General features: G+C 43.1%; 1 protein-coding gene across 1 annotated transcript in view; it reads right to left on the reverse strand.

Annotated features, from left to right (window-relative positions):
* Positions 1 to 18,806, reverse strand: part of LOC310648442 (trafficking kinesin-binding protein 1-like) — a gene marked incomplete at its 3' end in the record, with an annotated part of 41,669 nt that overhangs the window by 5,221 nt on the left and 17,642 nt on the right. Inside the window, exons 10-14 of the mRNA XM_083376279.1 lie at positions 16,081 to 16,151; positions 15,377 to 15,598; positions 13,730 to 14,019; positions 4,807 to 5,025; positions 3,984 to 4,086 (exon numbers count right to left, since the gene is read on the reverse strand). Coding sequence (XP_083232405.1) covers positions 3,984 to 4,086; positions 4,807 to 5,025; positions 13,730 to 14,019; positions 15,377 to 15,598; positions 16,081 to 16,151 — 905 coding nt within the window. The remainder of the gene's footprint in view (positions 1 to 3,983; positions 4,087 to 4,806; positions 5,026 to 13,729; positions 14,020 to 15,376; positions 15,599 to 16,080; positions 16,152 to 18,806) is intronic.

Consider the following 18,806-nt stretch of genomic DNA (forward strand, 5'->3'; position numbering starts at 1 on the left):
AAGCTAGATCTCTGGAGATGGACTTGTAACCTTTAGATTGTTGATATTTGTCCACAATTTTGGTTCTCAAGTCCTCAGACAGTTCTCTTCTCCTCTTTCTGTTGTCCATGCTTAGTGTGGCACACACAGACACACAATGGAAAGACTAAGTGAACTTCTCTCCTTTTTATCTGCTTTCAGGTGTGATTTTTATATTGCCCACACCTGTTACTTGCCCCAGGTGAGTTTAAAGGAGCATCACATGGTTGATACGATCTTGTTTACCCACAATTTTGAAAGGGTGCCAATAATTTTGTCCGGCCCATTTTTGGAGTTTTGTTTGACATTATGTCCAATTTGCTTTTTTTTCCTCCCTTTTTTTGTTGTGTTCCAATACACACAAAGGGAATAAACCTGTGTATAGCAAAACATGTGTTCCTGCAATACTTTTCATATATATGTTTTCTGAGGTTTTCGCGGGTGTTCGTATGTGGATCTTTGGTTATTCGGGTTTTTCCCTGCGTAGAACTAAAGGTGTAGGGGCGACGTTTCGACGGAATCCCATCCGTCATCATCAGGCTGGAGGCTTCTGCTTCCTTCTTCTGGGAGAAGCATGTGGCTGTTTGTTCCTCTTTTTTAAACTGCCAGAGGGGGTGTGTTCTGTGGGTGGAGGTTGCTCTGATTGGGTGGGGGAGTAAGTGTGTTCTGATTGGGTGGGAGTGTGTTTTGAATGGTGGGTGTGTTCTGATTGGGTGGGGGTGTGTTTTGAGTGGATGGGCTGGTCTCAGCTGCCAGCCTTAGACCTGAGCTGGTGAGTTGTGCTGCTTTTGTTCGGCTTCGTGTTTGTGGTGGTGCCATGTTTTTATAGTGGGTGTCAGTTTGCTTATTGTGTGGTTTGGAGGGGTTTAAAGTGGCTGATGTTGCAGCTGTGGTTAGGTTTCTGTTTTGTGGTTGTGCCTCGTTATCATTGTGGGTTCGGATTTGCTTTTTGAATGGTTGTGTGGTGGTGATGTCATGTGTTATCATAAGTTTGGGTCTATCATTCTTGGTGGTTTGGACTCGTCTGTCAATCAAGGCGGGTTTCCAAATGGTTGGTAGGTGAGAGGTATCATCTCGTTTGTTTATGCTGTGGGGGCGTTTTTCTATCTCAATGGCTTCTCTGATTATTCTGTTGTTAAAATGTTCAATTTTGGCGATAGTTTTGGTTTTTTAAAAATCAATTTCATGTCCCGTGGCTTCAAAGTGTTGGACCAGGGATGAAGTTTGTTCTCCTTTTCTGAGTGAGTTTTTGTGCTCTTCAATGCGTGCACTTATTCTTCTGTTGGTCTGTCCGATGTATGTGGTGGGACAGGTGGAGCATGGGATTTCGTATACTCCTTGGTTTTCTAAGCCAATTATGTCCTTGGGGTTTCTTAGGATGGTGGATATTTTTCTGTCTGTGTAGAATGCTGTTTTGATGTTCATTCCATTTCATAGAGATCATAAGTAAACTAAACTTACAGCCCTGTGACCTACTTGTGAGCTTCGATGTCGTATCCCTCTTCACCCAAGTGCCAATCAAAGAAGCCTTGACAGCTATCCGAAATAAATACAACCCCCCAAAACACATCCTAGATCTGACCAACCACTGCCTATCTAACACATACTTCATCTACAATGGACAAAGATACAAACAAATGGAAGGAGCACCCATGGGATCACCCCTTTCACCTGTCATCGCAAACCTCTACATGGAACACTTTGAAACCCTCGCTCTAGAAAAATCCAACCACAAACCCAAACTCTGGCTCAGATACGTAGATGACACCTTCGTAATCTGGCCACACGGCAAAGAAAAACTGAATGACTTCCTCACACACCTCAATAGCCTACACCCCAAAATACAATTCACCATGGAAACAGAAGCTAACAATCAACTTCCCTTCCTTGATGTCTTAGTCTACAAGAAATCCAACGGCTCCCTAGGACACACTATCTACCATAAAAAAACACACACAAACCGCTATCTGAATGCACTCTCACACCACCACCCAGCACAGATCAACTCCGTAGCCAAGACACTCATCTCCAGAACAAAACACCTAGCTGACGAACAACACCAAAAAACTGAACTACACACTCTCACTAATGTACTAACAGCCAATGGATTCCAAAGAAACACGATTACCAACTTAATCCGAAGAGAGACACCCACAAAAACCCACAAAAACCCAAGACAGAGAACAAGAAAATGGCAAAGCCCTCCTCCCATACTTAAAAGGGACCACAGACAGAATCAGCAAGGTCCTCCAAAAACACAACATCAAAACAGCATTCTACACAGACAGAAAAATATCCACCATCCTAAGAAACCCCAAGGACATAATTGGCTTAGAAAACCAAGGAGTATACGAAATCCCATGCTCCACCTGTCCCACCACATACATCGAACAGACCAACAGAAGAATAAGTGCACGCATTGAAGAGCACAAAAACTCACTCAGAAAAGGAGAACAAACTTCATCCCTGGTCCAACACTTTGAAGCCACGGGACATGAAATTGATTTTAAAAAAACCAAAACTATCGCCAAAATTGAACATTTTAACAACAGAATAATCAGAGAAGCCATTGAGATAGAAAAACGCCCCCACAGCATAAACAAACGAGATGATACCTCTCGCCTACCAACCATTTGGAAACCCGCCTTGATTGACAGACGAGTCCCAACCACCAAGAATGATAGACCCAAACTCATGATAACACATGACATCACCACCACACAACCATTCAAAAAGCAAATCCGAACCCACAATGATAACGAGGCACAACCACAAAACAGAAACCTAACCACAGCTGCAACATCAGCCACTTTAAACCCCTCCAAACCACACAATAAGCAAACTGACACCCACTATAAAAACATGGCACCACCACAAACACGAAGCCGAACAAAAGCAGCACAACTCACCAGCTCAGGTCTAAGGCTGGCAGCTGAGACCAGCCCATCCACTCAAAACACACCCCCACCCAATCAGAACACACCCACCATTCAAAACACACTCCCACCCAATCAGAACACACTTACTCCCCCACCCAATCAGAGCAACCTCCACCCACAGAACACACCCCCTCTGGCAGTTTAAAAAAGAGGAACAAACAGCCACATGCTTCTCCCAGAAGAAGGAAGCAGAAGCCTCCAGCCTGATGATGACGGATGGGATTCCGTCGAAACGTCGCCCCTACACCTTTAGTTCTACGCGGGGAAAAACCCGAATAACCAAAGATCCATATATATATCAGAAATGCATTTCAGTTTCCCTTTAATTCTTTGTTAGTAATTTACACACACACACATATATATATATATATATATATATATATATATATATATATATATATATATATATATATATATATATATATATATATATATATGCATGCATATCTACAATATATATACATATATACATGTGTGTGTATATACATATACACATACATGTGTGTGTGTGTGTATGCATGCATGCATGTATAAAAATTGGTTGCTTATCATGCCAATTTTCTGGGCAGGCTTGATCACCAGAACTCATTTTAAATCAACCCCAGCACTAAAGTGTTATAACTTCCTCTTCCCAGGTCAATGAACTTTCATTCTCTATTGCCTGCAAGGCTTTGCTCCTCCCTGCAGCCATTATCCAATGAGCTTGGGTCTTCTTTTCTCCAACCCAGGGTCACTCAGGAGGAGATGAATCAAAGAGGGAAGTTCTGCTGCTGGATGGAGAGAAAGGAAGCAGCAAGCAAGATGTCTTACTTCAGGCCTCCCATCCATGTGCCCAGAAGTTGCCCATATCAGGAGAGATGCCTGAAGCCAGGATTTGACAAGGAGGAAGGGGGAGAATGCAAGACGAGAGGTAGAAAACAAAAATCACAGATGTGCACATACACATCCTTTAGGTAGGAAATGGCCTTGCCACGTAGGAGGAGAGATGGCTGGAAAGCTTTAAGGGAAGGGCAATAGGATGCTTACCTGGGTGTCACCATGGTAACCTCTTTGATAGGGTGCATGATGCAACAGGTGGTGATGGTGAAAGTAGGCGGGGTCTGGGGCAGATTGTTAACGGAGTGAAAAACTAAACGGGACAGGAAAACAAAGGGTTAATGAGTGAGCAGAATGGGATGGGTGCCATGAAGGTGGACAAACATCAAGGGGAAAAGTGGAGGGAAAAGCTTCTATGAACAATAGGGCATTACATTTCATCCAATTTGTCTGCAATGATTCATAGCCTCCAGCTGGAAAAGATGTGGGCAACCTGTGGCTCCCAAGATTTTACTCAACTACAACTCCCAACATTCTTCCCTGTGGCTAAGATTGGCTGAAGCGGCCAGTAATGATTGTCTGCAAAAGTAAGGCAGTGTTTCTAGACCTCAACAACTTTAAGATGCATGGACTTCAATTCCCAGAATTACAAAGCAATTATATTGCTGGCTTGATTATTCTGAGAATTAAAGTTCATGTATCTTAAATTTGTTGAGGCTGAGAAACACTGAACTAAAGGAGGACAGGTTGTCCAGTAGAAAGTTACACCTGGAAGTCTTCTCTCACATTCTCATGACCCCACCTGATTCACTGCCACAAGAACATTGCCAAAGCACCCATGGTATATACTACTAATGCTGAGCTGGACCTCACCAACAGGCACATATTCCAAGTATCACAGCTGGCAAAAAAAATCATGATTGCTTTCTTGCAGGAAAGATGAGGTGATGCTTACTAACTTTCAGGATTTCGTCAAATCCTCAAAAACAAGCTGATGTATACCATTTGGAGTGATGCAACTCAGCCCACTCACCAGTTGGCCTTTCTTTGGCTTTAACAGGTGTTGAGGTAGCAAGGGAAGACAAGGCTCTGCCATCCAGGTCATCTTCTTCTAAGTCATTTAGATTGTGGACCTCTTCAAGATCAGTGTCAAGCTGGCGGAAATCTTTGGTAAGTACACCTGGTCGAGGGTCCAGGATTCCTGCCAGGTGAGGCCGGGCCAGCTGCTGCCAGTGGTGCAGGGTCACGGAACCTAAGAGGAGGCACGGAGGTCTATGTGAGTTTACTGGATCCATTGGCAAATCCCAGCAAAAATCATTTGCAGCAGGCCTAAACAAGTAGGGGGAATTGCAAGCCAACATTACAATGAGAAATAAAAATTTCCAAACTATGTGGATAACACGTGAAAGGCAGGAGGGAATCCTGTAAGTTTTAAGCCCCATGCTGGATACCTAGTCCAATCTTATTACCTGCAAAGAACAGCATGCCCTGGGCCCTTCTGACATGGCCAATCCTATTGCTAGTCTACCTTCAAAGATGATAGAAATGGGAGTTTAAGCAGTACAATATTAAATTACCAGTCCAACTGGTTGTTACGGATGGGAACAAGGTGCCTTCTTGCTCTTTCCTTCATGAAGCTAAATGTTTAGGGATGGCTCTAAACCAAAGATGTCATACTCGATCGCGTCATGTGATATTTCATGATGTACCGTGATGTTTTTTACCTTTGCGGAGCTGGGCTGGGCGTGGCCTGCGCATGATGCATTTGGCCTGTGGACCACCAGTTTAACACCCCTGCTCTAAACAAAGGCAATATTACAAACAAGGCAGAAAAATTGACTGTATTGAAGTCCCTCAGGCAGTCTGAACTACAGTTGTCATAGAGTCACTGTCATGGGTTCTTTTAAACTATACCTAATTTGATGAGTTCAAATCACCAAAAGACCTAACAGAATACCCGAGCACTCAAATACTATTTATTCAATCAATCAATCTTTATTATGGTGAAGACAAGCAATTTACTCATTAGTCTCCACTCTTCCCCAATACTGCTACAACTCCTGCTAGTATACACCTGCTACTCCAACTATTTTTCCTTGTGATTATTGCTAGAGAAAAACAGCTGTCTGTAGCTGCTTTACTTCCACATTCCTTCAGTTATTTCGCAGCAAAGCTTTAATAGTTTATCTTGCTATGCTGACTCAGGAGACGGCTTAAATAGAAAGGAAGAAAGCATAAATGGTGGCCATTTTCTGGGTAGCCTACTATCTCTCATGCCTCACTTTTTAATTAAAAAACAACAACCTTGATTTCACTGTCTTTTCCATACTGTGATAGGAAATCAGTGTTGCACCCAGCATATAATATTGAAATGATAAGCTTGTAGTGTCAGATATCATCTAGTTAACCATGAATTGTTATCTTTCATTTGTTGCAGGCAGATGAGCAGTTATAATCAGTTATTACAGGGAATTCCCAACCCCAGAGAGGTAGTTGTCTAATTGTGATGAGCCCAAATTCTGTTGCTAACAAAGAGAGTTATTAAATGAGTTTTGTCCCATGTCCTTTGTTAATACCATGTTTCCCTGAAAGTAAGACTTACGCCCAAAATAAGCCCTAGTTTGATTTTTGGGGGTGGGCCTAACATATACCCTATCCCAAAAACAAGCCTTATTCCAAAAATAATTCCTAATTTGGGGGCGAGGCAGACAAGCTAAAAGTCAAGCAAGGGCAGGGTATGGAGCTGCCCCATGGACCTGCACCCACTTATCTTGCAGCCTGCATTTCTCAGTCAGAGGTCTTTCTGGAAGGCCACTGCAGCCAAGAACCAAGCTATGGATTTAATCCATAGCTTGGTTCTCAGCTGCAGTGGCCTTCAGGAAAGGCCTTTCACTGTGAAGTGCAGGCCGAGCTCTTCTCAGCTGCAAAATGAAGTTGTTCCTTTGCCTGCAGAAGAAGTGGGCTGGCTGAGTGGGGCTGTTGGTGCCAGAGATGAGTGGAAAAGACACCTCCCCTCCCCTGTAAAATAAGACCTGGTGTTTTGGGAGGCAAAAATAAATAAATAAGACCTTATGGTAGGGGTGTGGGTGTGGCGGTGACTATTAGGGAGACCTTATGACCGCGGGAGACCACCGTTCCTCAGATAGTCGGGTGTGAGTCTCTCTTTGTGAGATTTGGTTCTGGGGCGCAGTTGGGCTTGCTGCTGGTGTACATTTCGCCTAGTCGCGCAGCAGCAGCCCTGCCCGAGCTGCTCGATATCCTCTCGGGGTTGGTGGTTGAGTTTCCCAAACTTATAGTTTTGGGAGACTTCAATCTACCATCCCTGGGAGGTTCATCTGAGCTAGCTCGGGAGTTCATGGCTTCCATGACGGCCATGGACCTGACGCAAGTAATTTCTGAACCAACTCATGAGGGAGGCCACACCCTTGACCTGATTTTTTTATCTGGACGGTGGTTGGATGATCTTGGTGGGGGCTCTCCATTTATTATGCCCCTGTCATGGACCGATCATCACCTCCTGCGGATGGTCTTCCGTTTTGCCACCCCCCGCCGTGGGGGTACAGAGCCAATCAGATGGTTCCGCCCCAAACGCTTAATGGATCCTGATAGATTCCAAGCAGCGCTGGGGTCCCCACCTGCCTCCATTGCTCACAACTCGGCGGATGCCTTAGTGGAAGCCTGGGAAAGGGCAGCCACTGAGGCACTTGACCGGGTTGTACCCTTGCGGCCCCTGACCCGGTGCAGATCCCAGCGATCTCCATAGTTCTCCGTGGAGCTCCGGGAGATGAAGCGTCGGAAACGGGGCCTAGAGAGCTGCTGGAGGTCTAGCCGATCTGAATCCGACCGGTTGCGGTTAAGAACCCATATTAGGTCTTATCTCGCTTGCAGGGTCGTGCCGAGGAATTTAGTCAACATCTGTCGGATAAAATCGCTCGGATTCGGACCGGTTTGGACTCCAGCTGGGCAGAGTCTGGCGATCAGGACACGGGCGGTCTTGTCGATGTTATCTGGGAGGAGTTTGATTCTGTGACCCCTGATGAAGTGGACAGGATTATGGGGAAGCTGAGCTCCACCACATGTTTATTGGATCCGTGCCCTTCCTGGCTGGTTTATGCAGCTAGGGAGAGGACACGAGGCTGGCTCCAGGCGGTCATATCTGCTTCTTTGAGTGAGGGTTATTTCCCCACCGTCTTAAAGGAGGCGGTGGTGAGACCTCTCCTCAAGAAGCCTGCCTTGGACCCAGCTGTATTGAACAACTTTCGTCCAGTCTCCAACCTTCGCTTTCTTGCGAAGGTTGTTGAGAGTGTAGTGGCGCATCAGCTCCCTCTGGTCCTGGAGGAAGCGGATTATCTGGACCCTTACCAATCGGGTTTCAGGCCCGGGTACAGCACGGAGACGGCATTGGTCGCTCTGGTGAATGATCTCTGGAGGGCTCGGGATAGGGGACATTCCTCTGTCCTAGTCCTATTAGACCTCTCAGCGGCTTTCGATACCATCGACCATGGTATCTTACTGCGGCGTCTCAGGGGATTGGGAGTGGGAGGCACAGTTCTTCAGTGGTTCTCCTCCTATCTCCTGGGACGCTCATAGTCGGTGTTGGCAGGGGGGCAGAGATCAGCCCCTAGGTCTCTTGTTTGTGGAGTTCCTCAGGGGTCGGTTCTCTCGCCTCTCCTGTTCAACATCTACATGAAACCGCTGGGTGAGATCATTCGTGGTTTTGGAGTTGGGTATCATCAATATGCTGATGATACCCAACTTTTTATTTCGACCCCAAACCACCCCAGTGATGCCCTCGCTGTGATGTCCCGTTGCCTGGAGGCGGTTCGGGTCTGGATGGGGAGGAACAGACTTCAACTCAACCCTGACAAGACTGAGTGGCTGTACATTCCGGCATCCCGGGACATTCAAAATGTTCCATCCCTTTCTGTGGGGGGTGAGCTGTTACCCCCCGTGGATAGGGCTCGCAACTTGGGAGTCCTCCTAGATTCACGACTTACCCTGGAAGATCATGTAGTAGCTGTGACTAGGGGGGCTTTCGCCCAGGTTCGCCTGGTGCGCCAGTTGCGGCCCTATCTGGACCGGGATGCCCTGTGTACGGTCACTCATGCGCTCGTGACCTCTCGCCTAGACTACTGTAATGCTCTCTACATGGGGCTTCCCTTGAAGACCACTCGGAGGCTCCAACTGGTACAGAATGCGGCCGCGAGAGTTGTCTTGGGAGTTTCCCGGTACTCCCATGTTACACCTTTGCTCCGCGAGCTGCATTGGTTGCCAGTTGTCTTCCGGGTGAGGTTCAAGGTCTTGGTTATGATCTTTTAGTCCTTACATGGCATGGGTCCGGGATACCTCGAGGACCACCTGCTGCCGGCGTCAACTCCCCTCCGCCCTGTGCGTGCCCACAGAGAGGGCCTCCTCAGGGTGTCTCCAGTCAGGGAATGTCGACTGGTGGCCCCCAGGGGGAGGGCCTTCTCTGTGGGTGCCCCGGCACTATGGAACCAACTGCCGGTTGAGCTCCGGATGGCATCGGACCTCCGATCCTTCCGTCGCGGGTTGAAGACCCATTTGTTCGAGTTAGCTGGTCTGGCCTGAAGGGGTATTTGGGTTTTTAATTGGTTTTTATTTCACTATTGTTATATTTTAATTTGGGCATGGTTTAATTTTCTTTTAATTTTGTATACTTATTTATATATGCCCTGTGAACCGCCCTGAGTCCCTTAGGGAGAAGGGCGGTATAGAAATAAAATAAAATAAATAAATAAATAAATTTTGGGGGAAACATGGTATAATAATAATGTTGTTGTAAGGGACCTTGGAGGTCATCTAGTTCAACCCCCTGCTCAGGCAGGAAACCCTATACCATTTCAGACAAATGGCTGGCCAGTCTCTTCTTAAAAACTTCCAGTGCTGGAGCATTCATGGCTTCGGGAGGCAGGTTGTTCCACTGGTTAATTGTTCTAATTGTCAGGAAGTTTCTCCTTAGTTCTAGGTTGCTTCTCTCCTTTTTTAGTTTCCATCCATTGCTTCTTGTCCCGCCTTCAGGTGCTTTAGAGAATAGCTCGACTCCCTCTTCTTTGTGGCAGCCCCTGAGATATTGGAACACTGCTATCATGTCACTCCTTGTCCTTCTCTTCATTAAACTAGACATACCCAATTCCAGCAACCATTCCTTATATGTTTTGGCCTCCAGTCCCCTGATCATATTTGTTGCTCTTCTCTGTAGTCTTTCTAGAGTCTCAACATCTTGTTAACCAAAACTGGTTAAGGTTAAGGTTAACTGGTTAAGTGAATCTGACTCTCCATTGATTTTGCTTGTCAGAAGTCACAAAAGATAAACCTAGGGCCCTGCAACTATCATAAATATGAACAGTTGCCAAGTGTCCAGATTTTGATCTCATAACCATGGGGATGCTGCAACAATCATAAATGCAAAAACAGTCATAAGCCACTTTTTTCAGTACCTACTGAAGTTCAATAACTTTGAACAGTCATTAAAAGAATGTTTCTAAGCCAAAAGTGCTTTTTTTTCAATGATGCTACATTTTTGTCCTTTTGGAAAGCAGAATCCAAGGTGGTCCATCCCTTCATGATTTTGGATGAGCATACTACCTAAGGCTATGTTAGATGCCTCCATTTGTAGGTTAAAGGTTAATACCTCATTAGTCCTAAAAACAATGCGCATCTTTCTTTGTTTTGGGGGTTTCCACCTGTTTCAGAATTCCAACCTTTCCCTGTTCAGATTTTATCTCCCCCTTTCCAACCATGAACTCCAAATACTGATATCCCAAATGGCACTTCTCTGGGTTTATAGTTAGAATGTCAATTATTAAGTGTTGGAGGTGTTCTTGCCAGGTCTTGCTATATATCAGGATATATCTAGATAGGTAGCACACCATTCTCCTTGACCTTGTAAAATCTTGTTCATTAAACTCTGGAAGGTAGCAAATGCCTCTTGTAGATCAAAATGCATTCTTTTGAATTGAAAGAGCTGAATAGAATTGAAAGATGAATTGAAAGATGATGTTGTCTCTTTGGAATAGTGTTACAGTGGAATTTCCCAATATTCTTTGATTAAATCCAAGGATGATAAATACTTGGCTCCACCTAGGTCATCCAAGAGACAATCCACTCTGGACATTAGACACCCATCATATTTTGCCCCTTTGTTTATTTGTGAGAAGTCTACACAAAATCATATTTCTCCATTTTGTTTTGAGACTAAATCAATTGGAGAATACCACTGACTTATAGATAGTTCTACAATGTCATCTGGGGCATTTGTCTACTTCAACTCTTCAGGAATCCTATTGAAACACTTGTTTAATTGGTTGGATTTAACCCATTTCTATTCTGTGCTCTACTAAAGCAGTTAAACCTGGTTGTATGGTGAACATACTGTATGTTTTCAATCCCATAACAATTTTTCTAAATCTATTTTTGACTGTGTCCTAGGTCACAATTAGTATGTATCTTTCCATGGGATGGCTGCAGAACCACTCGTTCCAACAATTCTGGATGGCTTTATTTCAGTACAAGGAAAGCCATCCCAGGTTCAGATCCATTGTGTCATTTCCTCAAAACGTTAGCATGGTAGATTTTCATTTTTCTATCTTCCAGTTCAATTTCATAATTCACTGACTCAGTTCTTCTCTTTACTATGTAGGGACCTTGCCTCTTAGCCTATAATTTGCTCTCTTTACTAGGCGATAGCAACAAATACTTGCTTTCCTTACAGTAAATTGTTTTGCCTTTAAACCTTTACTACAGACTCTCTTTTGTCTTTCTCTGCCTATCTCTAAATATTTGTGGCAATGTGCCCTAGGGCTTTTAACTTATTCCCAAGTTATAATATATATTTGGGGTTTTCTATATTGTCACACCAGCATTTCTTAATAATGTCTAAAACCCTCAAAGTTGTTTCCCATGAAATGGAGGAGGGGACTAAAATTCCATGGATGCCTGAGGAATTTTCCTGAATGCAAACAATAGAAAAGACAGCCGTGTAACCAAAAATATTGGGTCTTAGCTTGCATATTTCTTAAGTATAATTTTCAGGTCTGGTTCATCCTTTTACTAAAATAATCTCCCTGTGGATGACAGGGATTTGCATACACTCTCTTTATTCTTAAATCTGCACAAAGCAGTGCTGATTTTTAGAAATTAGATCTTTGATCTGTGAGGATCTCATATGGTGTGCTTATCCTACTAAACATTTTGAACACCAGTTGCTTAGCTATTCGTTTAGCCGACACATTCCTCAGTGGAACTGCTTCTGGGTACTGAGTTGCTTAATCACAGACAACTAGGGTATATTCACTGCATTTACTACATCATGACAGAAGGACTATAACGTTCAGGGTTATTTTAGAAAAAGGAATGGGGATTAAATGCATTTTCTCCATTGGAACAGGGCAGTAATGAGCCACATCTTTACAAATCCCTTGCCAATAAAATCCCAAGTTCTGTATGTGATCCTATCTCTACCCATATGTCCAGACTGTGGATCTTCATGACTAGTTCCAATATAGCTTTGCAATATTCCCGAGGAACTACTATTTGCTCAATTGTTTCTTTGTATATGGATGAAAACTAATTCGAAACAGCAGCCCTGATTTTTCTTGGAATCTGGGTATTGTCTCTTTGTTTCCTTCCTTTTCTGCTGCTAACCAACAATGTTTTAATGTTGGGTATTTCTTTGCAAAAATTTCACATTTCAGAATCTCTATCCCTATGGGTTCACCCCCAGCTTTATTGGCCTTTCTTACAGCTTTCTCCTTTCTAGCACATCTCACTCCTTGAGGACCACTCGGAGGCTCCAACTGGTACAGAATGCAGCCGCGAGAGTTGTGTTGGGAGTCTCCCGATACTCCCATGTTACACCTCTGCTCCGTGAGCTGCATTGGTTACCAGTTGTCTTCCGGGTGAGATTCAAGGTACTGGTAATGGTGTTTAAGGCCCTACATGGCATGGGTCTGGAGTACCTTAGGGAGCACCTGCTGCCGGCATCAACTTCCCTCCGCCCTGTGCGCTCCCACAGAGAGGGCCTCCTCAGGGTGCCACCGGTCAGAGAATGTCGTCTGGTGGCCCCCAGGGGGAGGTCCTTTTCTGTGGGCGCCCCGGAGCTATGGAATCGGCTGCCGGTTGAACTCCGGATGGCGCCCGACCTTCGCTCCTTCCGTCGCGATCTGAAGACACTCTTATTTGAACAAGCTGGCCTGGCCTGATGGGGGATGGGTTGGATTTTATGGTCATTTTTAATATCTGTATTTACTGTTTTTAGTCGGGCATATGTTTAATTTTCTTTTAACTTTTGTATTTTTTATATATTTGCCCTGTTCACCGCCCTGAGTCCTTCGGGAGAAGGGCGGTATATAAATAAAATTATTATTATTATTATTATTATTATTATTATTATTATTATTATTATTATTATTATTATTATTATTATTATTATTATTATTATTTAAAATCGGGATGGCCAGGAAGAATCCTTCCCTTCCTATTTCTGCTCCATCTTCATCCTTGCCTTAGATACTGCCTTCTCAGTACCTTAGCCCCTTCCTTGAATCCTTTCCTGAGCTCAACCCACAGTAAGTGGAAAATCTGTTCCAATCATTAGGTTACATGGTAAGCTGGGGATTACTCCTACCACTGTTCCATGAAGTACCTAGGAGTCTTACCAGGAATTTTACATAGTTTAAAATAAACAAGAAACAACCCTTCCCTCAAGGGAACTGGTTGTTCACATATTTGAATCCCACCACTGGTCATAACTCACTTTTTTCAGCGCCGCTGTAACTTCAAATGCTCCCTGAATGAACTGTTATACGTTGAGGACTACCTGTGTTATTCAGAAATGGTACTCAGAAAATAATGAACTTGGAAAGCCAAAGGACAACAATAAATAAACAACCCAAAGTACGCTGTTTCTCCAAGTACGCTGCCCCCTTTCCACTAACCTTCCATAGGCTTAACAATTTGAAGCTTATCAGGGAAGCAAGAGTAGGATCCCAAAGAAGTGCCAGAACTGCCTGAATAGTTGGTGCCTATGGATGTGATGCTGCCATTGGGGGTCAGGCACCCACTGAAGTCCTCCGCCTCCCAAGCCAGGCGCTTCAGTTTGCATTCACGTTCCATCTCAAAAAACAAATGCTCAGTGCTGTGGTTCTGCTGGCGAGCAGACAAACTCTGGATAGCAGCTTCCAAGACATGGTGGCCAGGTGTACCTGATGTAGCATCCACGCTGTGGCTAAAATAAAGAGAGTTGTGAAGGTGATCTGATTCTGAAAGCACCACCATTATCATGTTATCGAAGGGGAAAATCCTGGTTTTCCAGATGTTGCTGAACTATAGCTCCTCATAGCTCCAATATGCATAATGACAATGTGGGATTCTGGAAACTGTCGTTCAACTTCTTTGGAAAAGCACAGACTGACAATGATCAATCAATCAGTCAACGAAAAGATTAAAATCTCTCCCAGAAACAGATCCCTGCCTCAAAAAACGTATAATTAAAACTGGATGGGATAGACAAATATGGTGATAAGAGACTAGAAAGAATAAACAAAGACATCTTGCCTTGATTTCACTAAGAGCAAGGAGAGGGCTTTTAGCAATTGCACTCTTATAAGACTTGGACCAAGACATTTTTCACTAGAGGCAGAAGGAACCACAAATGGAAAATAAATTCCCTGGAATTGATAGAAGATATTTTGGAGTACATCAGTAGTTTGATGGGTTGTGCCCAACAAACCTAGGTGTCAAGAGGACACCATTTTAGTTTGCAAATCAAAGTTAGAAAAAACAGTGCCAAAGGAGTCTAGCTGAAAGTTTTTGCCAAAGTAGACATAGCAGTTTAAAAAAATAGGGTGATAAGAATTGCTCTCCTTGTTTCGTTAAGAGAAATACAAGATGACATGAGGAAGGAATGAGGAGACTTGTATTTCTTTAGCTACCCATTTTTAGGGCTTTTTCATCTCAAAGTCTGTGCCCCAATAGCTTCCAAGACCTAGAGATGCTAATATAATTATTAGCTACCCATTTTTAGGGCTTTTTCATCTCAAAGTCTGTGCCCCAATAGCTTCCAAGACCTAGAGATGCTAATATAATTATTTGACAGCTTTTTCTTCATCAAAGGCCCAGCAGGACAAAATATTAATTAATCTTTTGATGCCCCTTAAGGCAGTTTCCAAATCTTTCCATTTTTTCTTTGAATGGGACTACTTCAGACTACAGATGGACTGAATAGCTTGGGATCCATCAAGATAAACACACTTTCCTGTAATATATGCTGCCCATAAACTGTTTGAATATATTCATGTCTCACCAGTAACTATGGGAAAGGAATGAAAATGGAAAAAAATTGTTAAACTCCTAGGAAATAGGCATAATCCAAGGCTAGTGAGACAGAAATTGTGTAGGTTTGGCCTTTAAGATTTAATCTAAGAGCATGCTCTGGATATTTGGGGATAATTTCCAGAACACTAGTCCTAACAAATCTGAAGATTGCCAGATGGAGAAGTGGGCTAACTCAGCCATGAGATATCTCCTAGAGGATTTGGAAGGCTGTATTCCCACAAAGGAGTCAAGATCCTAGTAATACTTACTGGGCATCATCGAGATCTTCAGGAGCCAGGTGGCCCTTTTCTTCTAGCATAATGGGACTATCTGAACCATAATGGTTGTTACGTGGGGTGCCAAAGCGACTGCAGGCCACTGAAGCTGCTTTGGGGAAATGTGGAGGAAGACCCAAAGGGGTTGCCCTTCCCGAGTTAGATTTTATTGCTCGCTTCACAGCCTTCACTGTCTCAAACACACGCCGGAAGCTTCTGAAAATAAGCAAACAGATGGAAATATTGTGATCAGTGACTGGTCAGTCTCTTTCTCAAAAGTTACATCCTTGAAATACGTGTAGGTGCCATTTTTCCAGTGTTGTTTTTAATGAAGTCGTAGCCTTTACTGTCCATAAGGCCAAGAAGTAGCCCCACCTATCTGAAGTCTAAGTTCAATTCCAGAAGTTTGGAATTGCAGCACCTCCTTCACACTATCCAGTGCTTTTTTTGTAAAAGAAAAAGGTGCCGGAACTCACACATGTCATACAACCTGCCTTGCCTACCCTACAAGGTTCCATCCAAAAAAGGTGCCGGAACTCCGTTCTGAGCGTTCTATGAGAAAAAAAAAGCCCTGACAATATCACCTCCTGATAGTGAGCATCCCTTACTTTTTGTTTCATCATCATGGTATCCCTAGAGCTATAAACCTTTTTTTTTATTCTTGCCACTCTGTGAACGCTATTGTGCTCTCCACTCACTTGTACTCAGATGACCCAGAGCTGTCCATCCCTTTTCTCATTGTGCTCTTGATCTCTGCAGCCAGGGAATCCTGTAACAAAAAGTAACCATGGGCAGACTATTCTTCTGGCAGCAAAAAGTAATAGGACTTAGGAAGTTCCTAAAGATATTTCTCCTTTCCTGTTTCTATTGGACTAGAGCTCCCCAAGTGAGAACACAGAGCTGAACAGTGTTCTCCTAAACTCTCATTAGAAAGACCTATGTTTGTTTAAATTTAGCATGTGTTAATCCAGTTCTGCAAACTAAGATTTATGGCATAACATTTTGTCTCCAATCAATAAATACGTATTCATTAAACCGTGATTGAAGAAATCATGACTCTGTGATACGGAAGTTGAGTTGTTGACTGTTCTCTTGGTCATTGCTCAGAGATGCTATTTCTCTAACACCTGCCTCTAAAGTTCATTGCAAAACAGTTCCGGCAATTGAATCTTGGATAAATTAAACAATCACCCTTAGATGTGTTTTCTCTCTCCCTCCCCCCCCCCCATGTTCCCTGCTCTGTAAAGGCTAGAGGGTATTCTTCCCTCAGAGCAGAACAGAACAGAACAGAACAGAATAACAGAATTGGAAGGTACCTTGGAGATCACTAGCCCAACCCCCTGCTTGAACAGGGACTCTATACCATTTCAGACAAACAGCTGTCCAGTCTCTTCTTGAAATCCACCATTGTTGGGGCACTCACAATTTCTGAAGGCGAGCTGTTCCACTGATTGTTCTCACCGTCAAGAAATTTCTCCTTAATTCTAGGTTGCTTCTCTCTTTGATTAGTTTCCATCTATTATTACTTATCTTGCTTTCTGGTGCTTTGGAAAATAGTTTAACCCCCTCATCTCTGTAGCAGCCCATCAAATACTAGAATACTGCTATCATGCCTCCCCTAGTCCTTCTTTTCACTAGACTAGACATACCCAATTCCACTAACCATTCTTCATATGTTTTAGCTTCCAGCCCCCTGATCCTCTTTGTTGCTCTTCTCTGCACTCTTTCGAGACTCAACTTTTTTTATATATTGCATGACCCAAATTGGATGCAATATTTCAAGTGTGATCATACTAAGGCTTTGTAAATACTTTGTAGTAATACTTCACGTGATCTTGATTCTATCCCTCTATTAATGCAGTCTAGCATTGTATTTGCTTTTTTGGCTGCTGCTGCACATTGTTGACTTATATTTAAGTGATTGTACACTTGGACTCCAAGATCCTTCACAGTTACTGGCATTAAACCAAGTTTCAACTAGCCTGCATCAGTTCAGTTGTTTTTTCTTGCCTAAATGTAAAAGCTTACTTTTACCTATACTGAGTTTCATTTTGTTAGACAGGCACCAGTGTTCAAGTCTGTTGAGATCCTTGAGCCTATCTTGAGCCTATCTTCTGGAGAGTTGGCTATTTCTGCCAGCTTAATGTCATCTGCATACTTGATGAGTTCCCTTTCTATTACCTCATCTAATCATTTGGGAAGATATTGAAGAAAACTGGGCCTAAAACAGAACCTTGGGATATCCCACTACTTACTTCCCTCCATGGGCATGTAGTTCTACCGAGGCCTACATGTTGAGTACAGTTTGCCAGCCAGGTACAAATCCATCTAGTGGTGATGCTGCTATCCCACAATTTTCTAGCTCACTGAGTTGTAGATTGTAGTCTACTTTGTCAAACGCCTGACCGAAATGTAAGTATATTATGTCCACAGCATTTTGCTGATCCACTAATCATTTTGTCAAAGAATAAAATGGCATGTTCTATTTTTGATGAACCCATGTTGGCTACTGGTTATAACTTTGTTTGCTTCCAGATGTTTGCAAATTTATTGCTTGATTACCTTTTCCAAGATCTTCCCCAGGTGTTAATGTCAGGCAGATTGGTCTGTAATTACCTGGATCTGATTTTTTTTTCTTTTTTGAAGATGGGAACTACATCAGCTCTTTTCCAGTTCCCAGGTAGTTCCCTGATCTCAAAGAACTTTGAAAGATGTGGTTCAAAGATTCAGAGATTACAGTTGCCAGTTCTTTCAGAACTCTGTCAGGATCTGGTCATTTGAATCCATCTAGAGCTGACAGGTGTTCTCTTACCTTATATTTGCTTATTTTAATTTGCATTCTTAGCCTGTCTTTTACAGTTCTGCTTTTGAATTTTTTTTTTTGCATGAAGACAGATGCAAAGAATGAATTAAGCAATTCTGCTTTCTCTCCACTGCCTGTTACTTCCTTGCCATCTTCTCCCATTGGTGAACTAATTTTTTTTAAATCCCATTTATATCCCACCCTTCTCCGAAGACTCAGGGCGGCTTCTTTGACTTTTTTCTTGTATTTTATGTGTTGAAACTTTTTTAGAATTGTCTTTTACATTTGTTGCCAGTTTTATCTCTTTCTGAGCCTTAGCTTTCCTAACTTCATCTGTGAAGTTCAGGCTATTTGTTGATATTCTATCTTAGTTACATGTCCTTCTTTCCATTTTTTTGTATTTATCCTTTTTTTTCTTTGAGTTGGTCAGACAGTTCTTCATGCAACCATGCTGGCTTTTTCTTGGATTTCTTGTTTTTCTTTTTCAATGGTATTGAACTGGACTGGGCTTTTATGGCCATATATTTCAAAGTTTCCCAAGTTTCTTGAGTTGTTTTTCCCTTTAAGATTTTCATCCATGGAATCCTTCTCAAGCTCTCTCTGAGTTTGTTAAAATCAGCT

This window comes from Vipera ursinii, assembly GCF_947247035.1.
Source record: "Vipera ursinii genome assembly, chromosome: Z".
NCBI lineage: Eukaryota > Metazoa > Chordata > Lepidosauria > Squamata > Viperidae > Vipera > Vipera ursinii.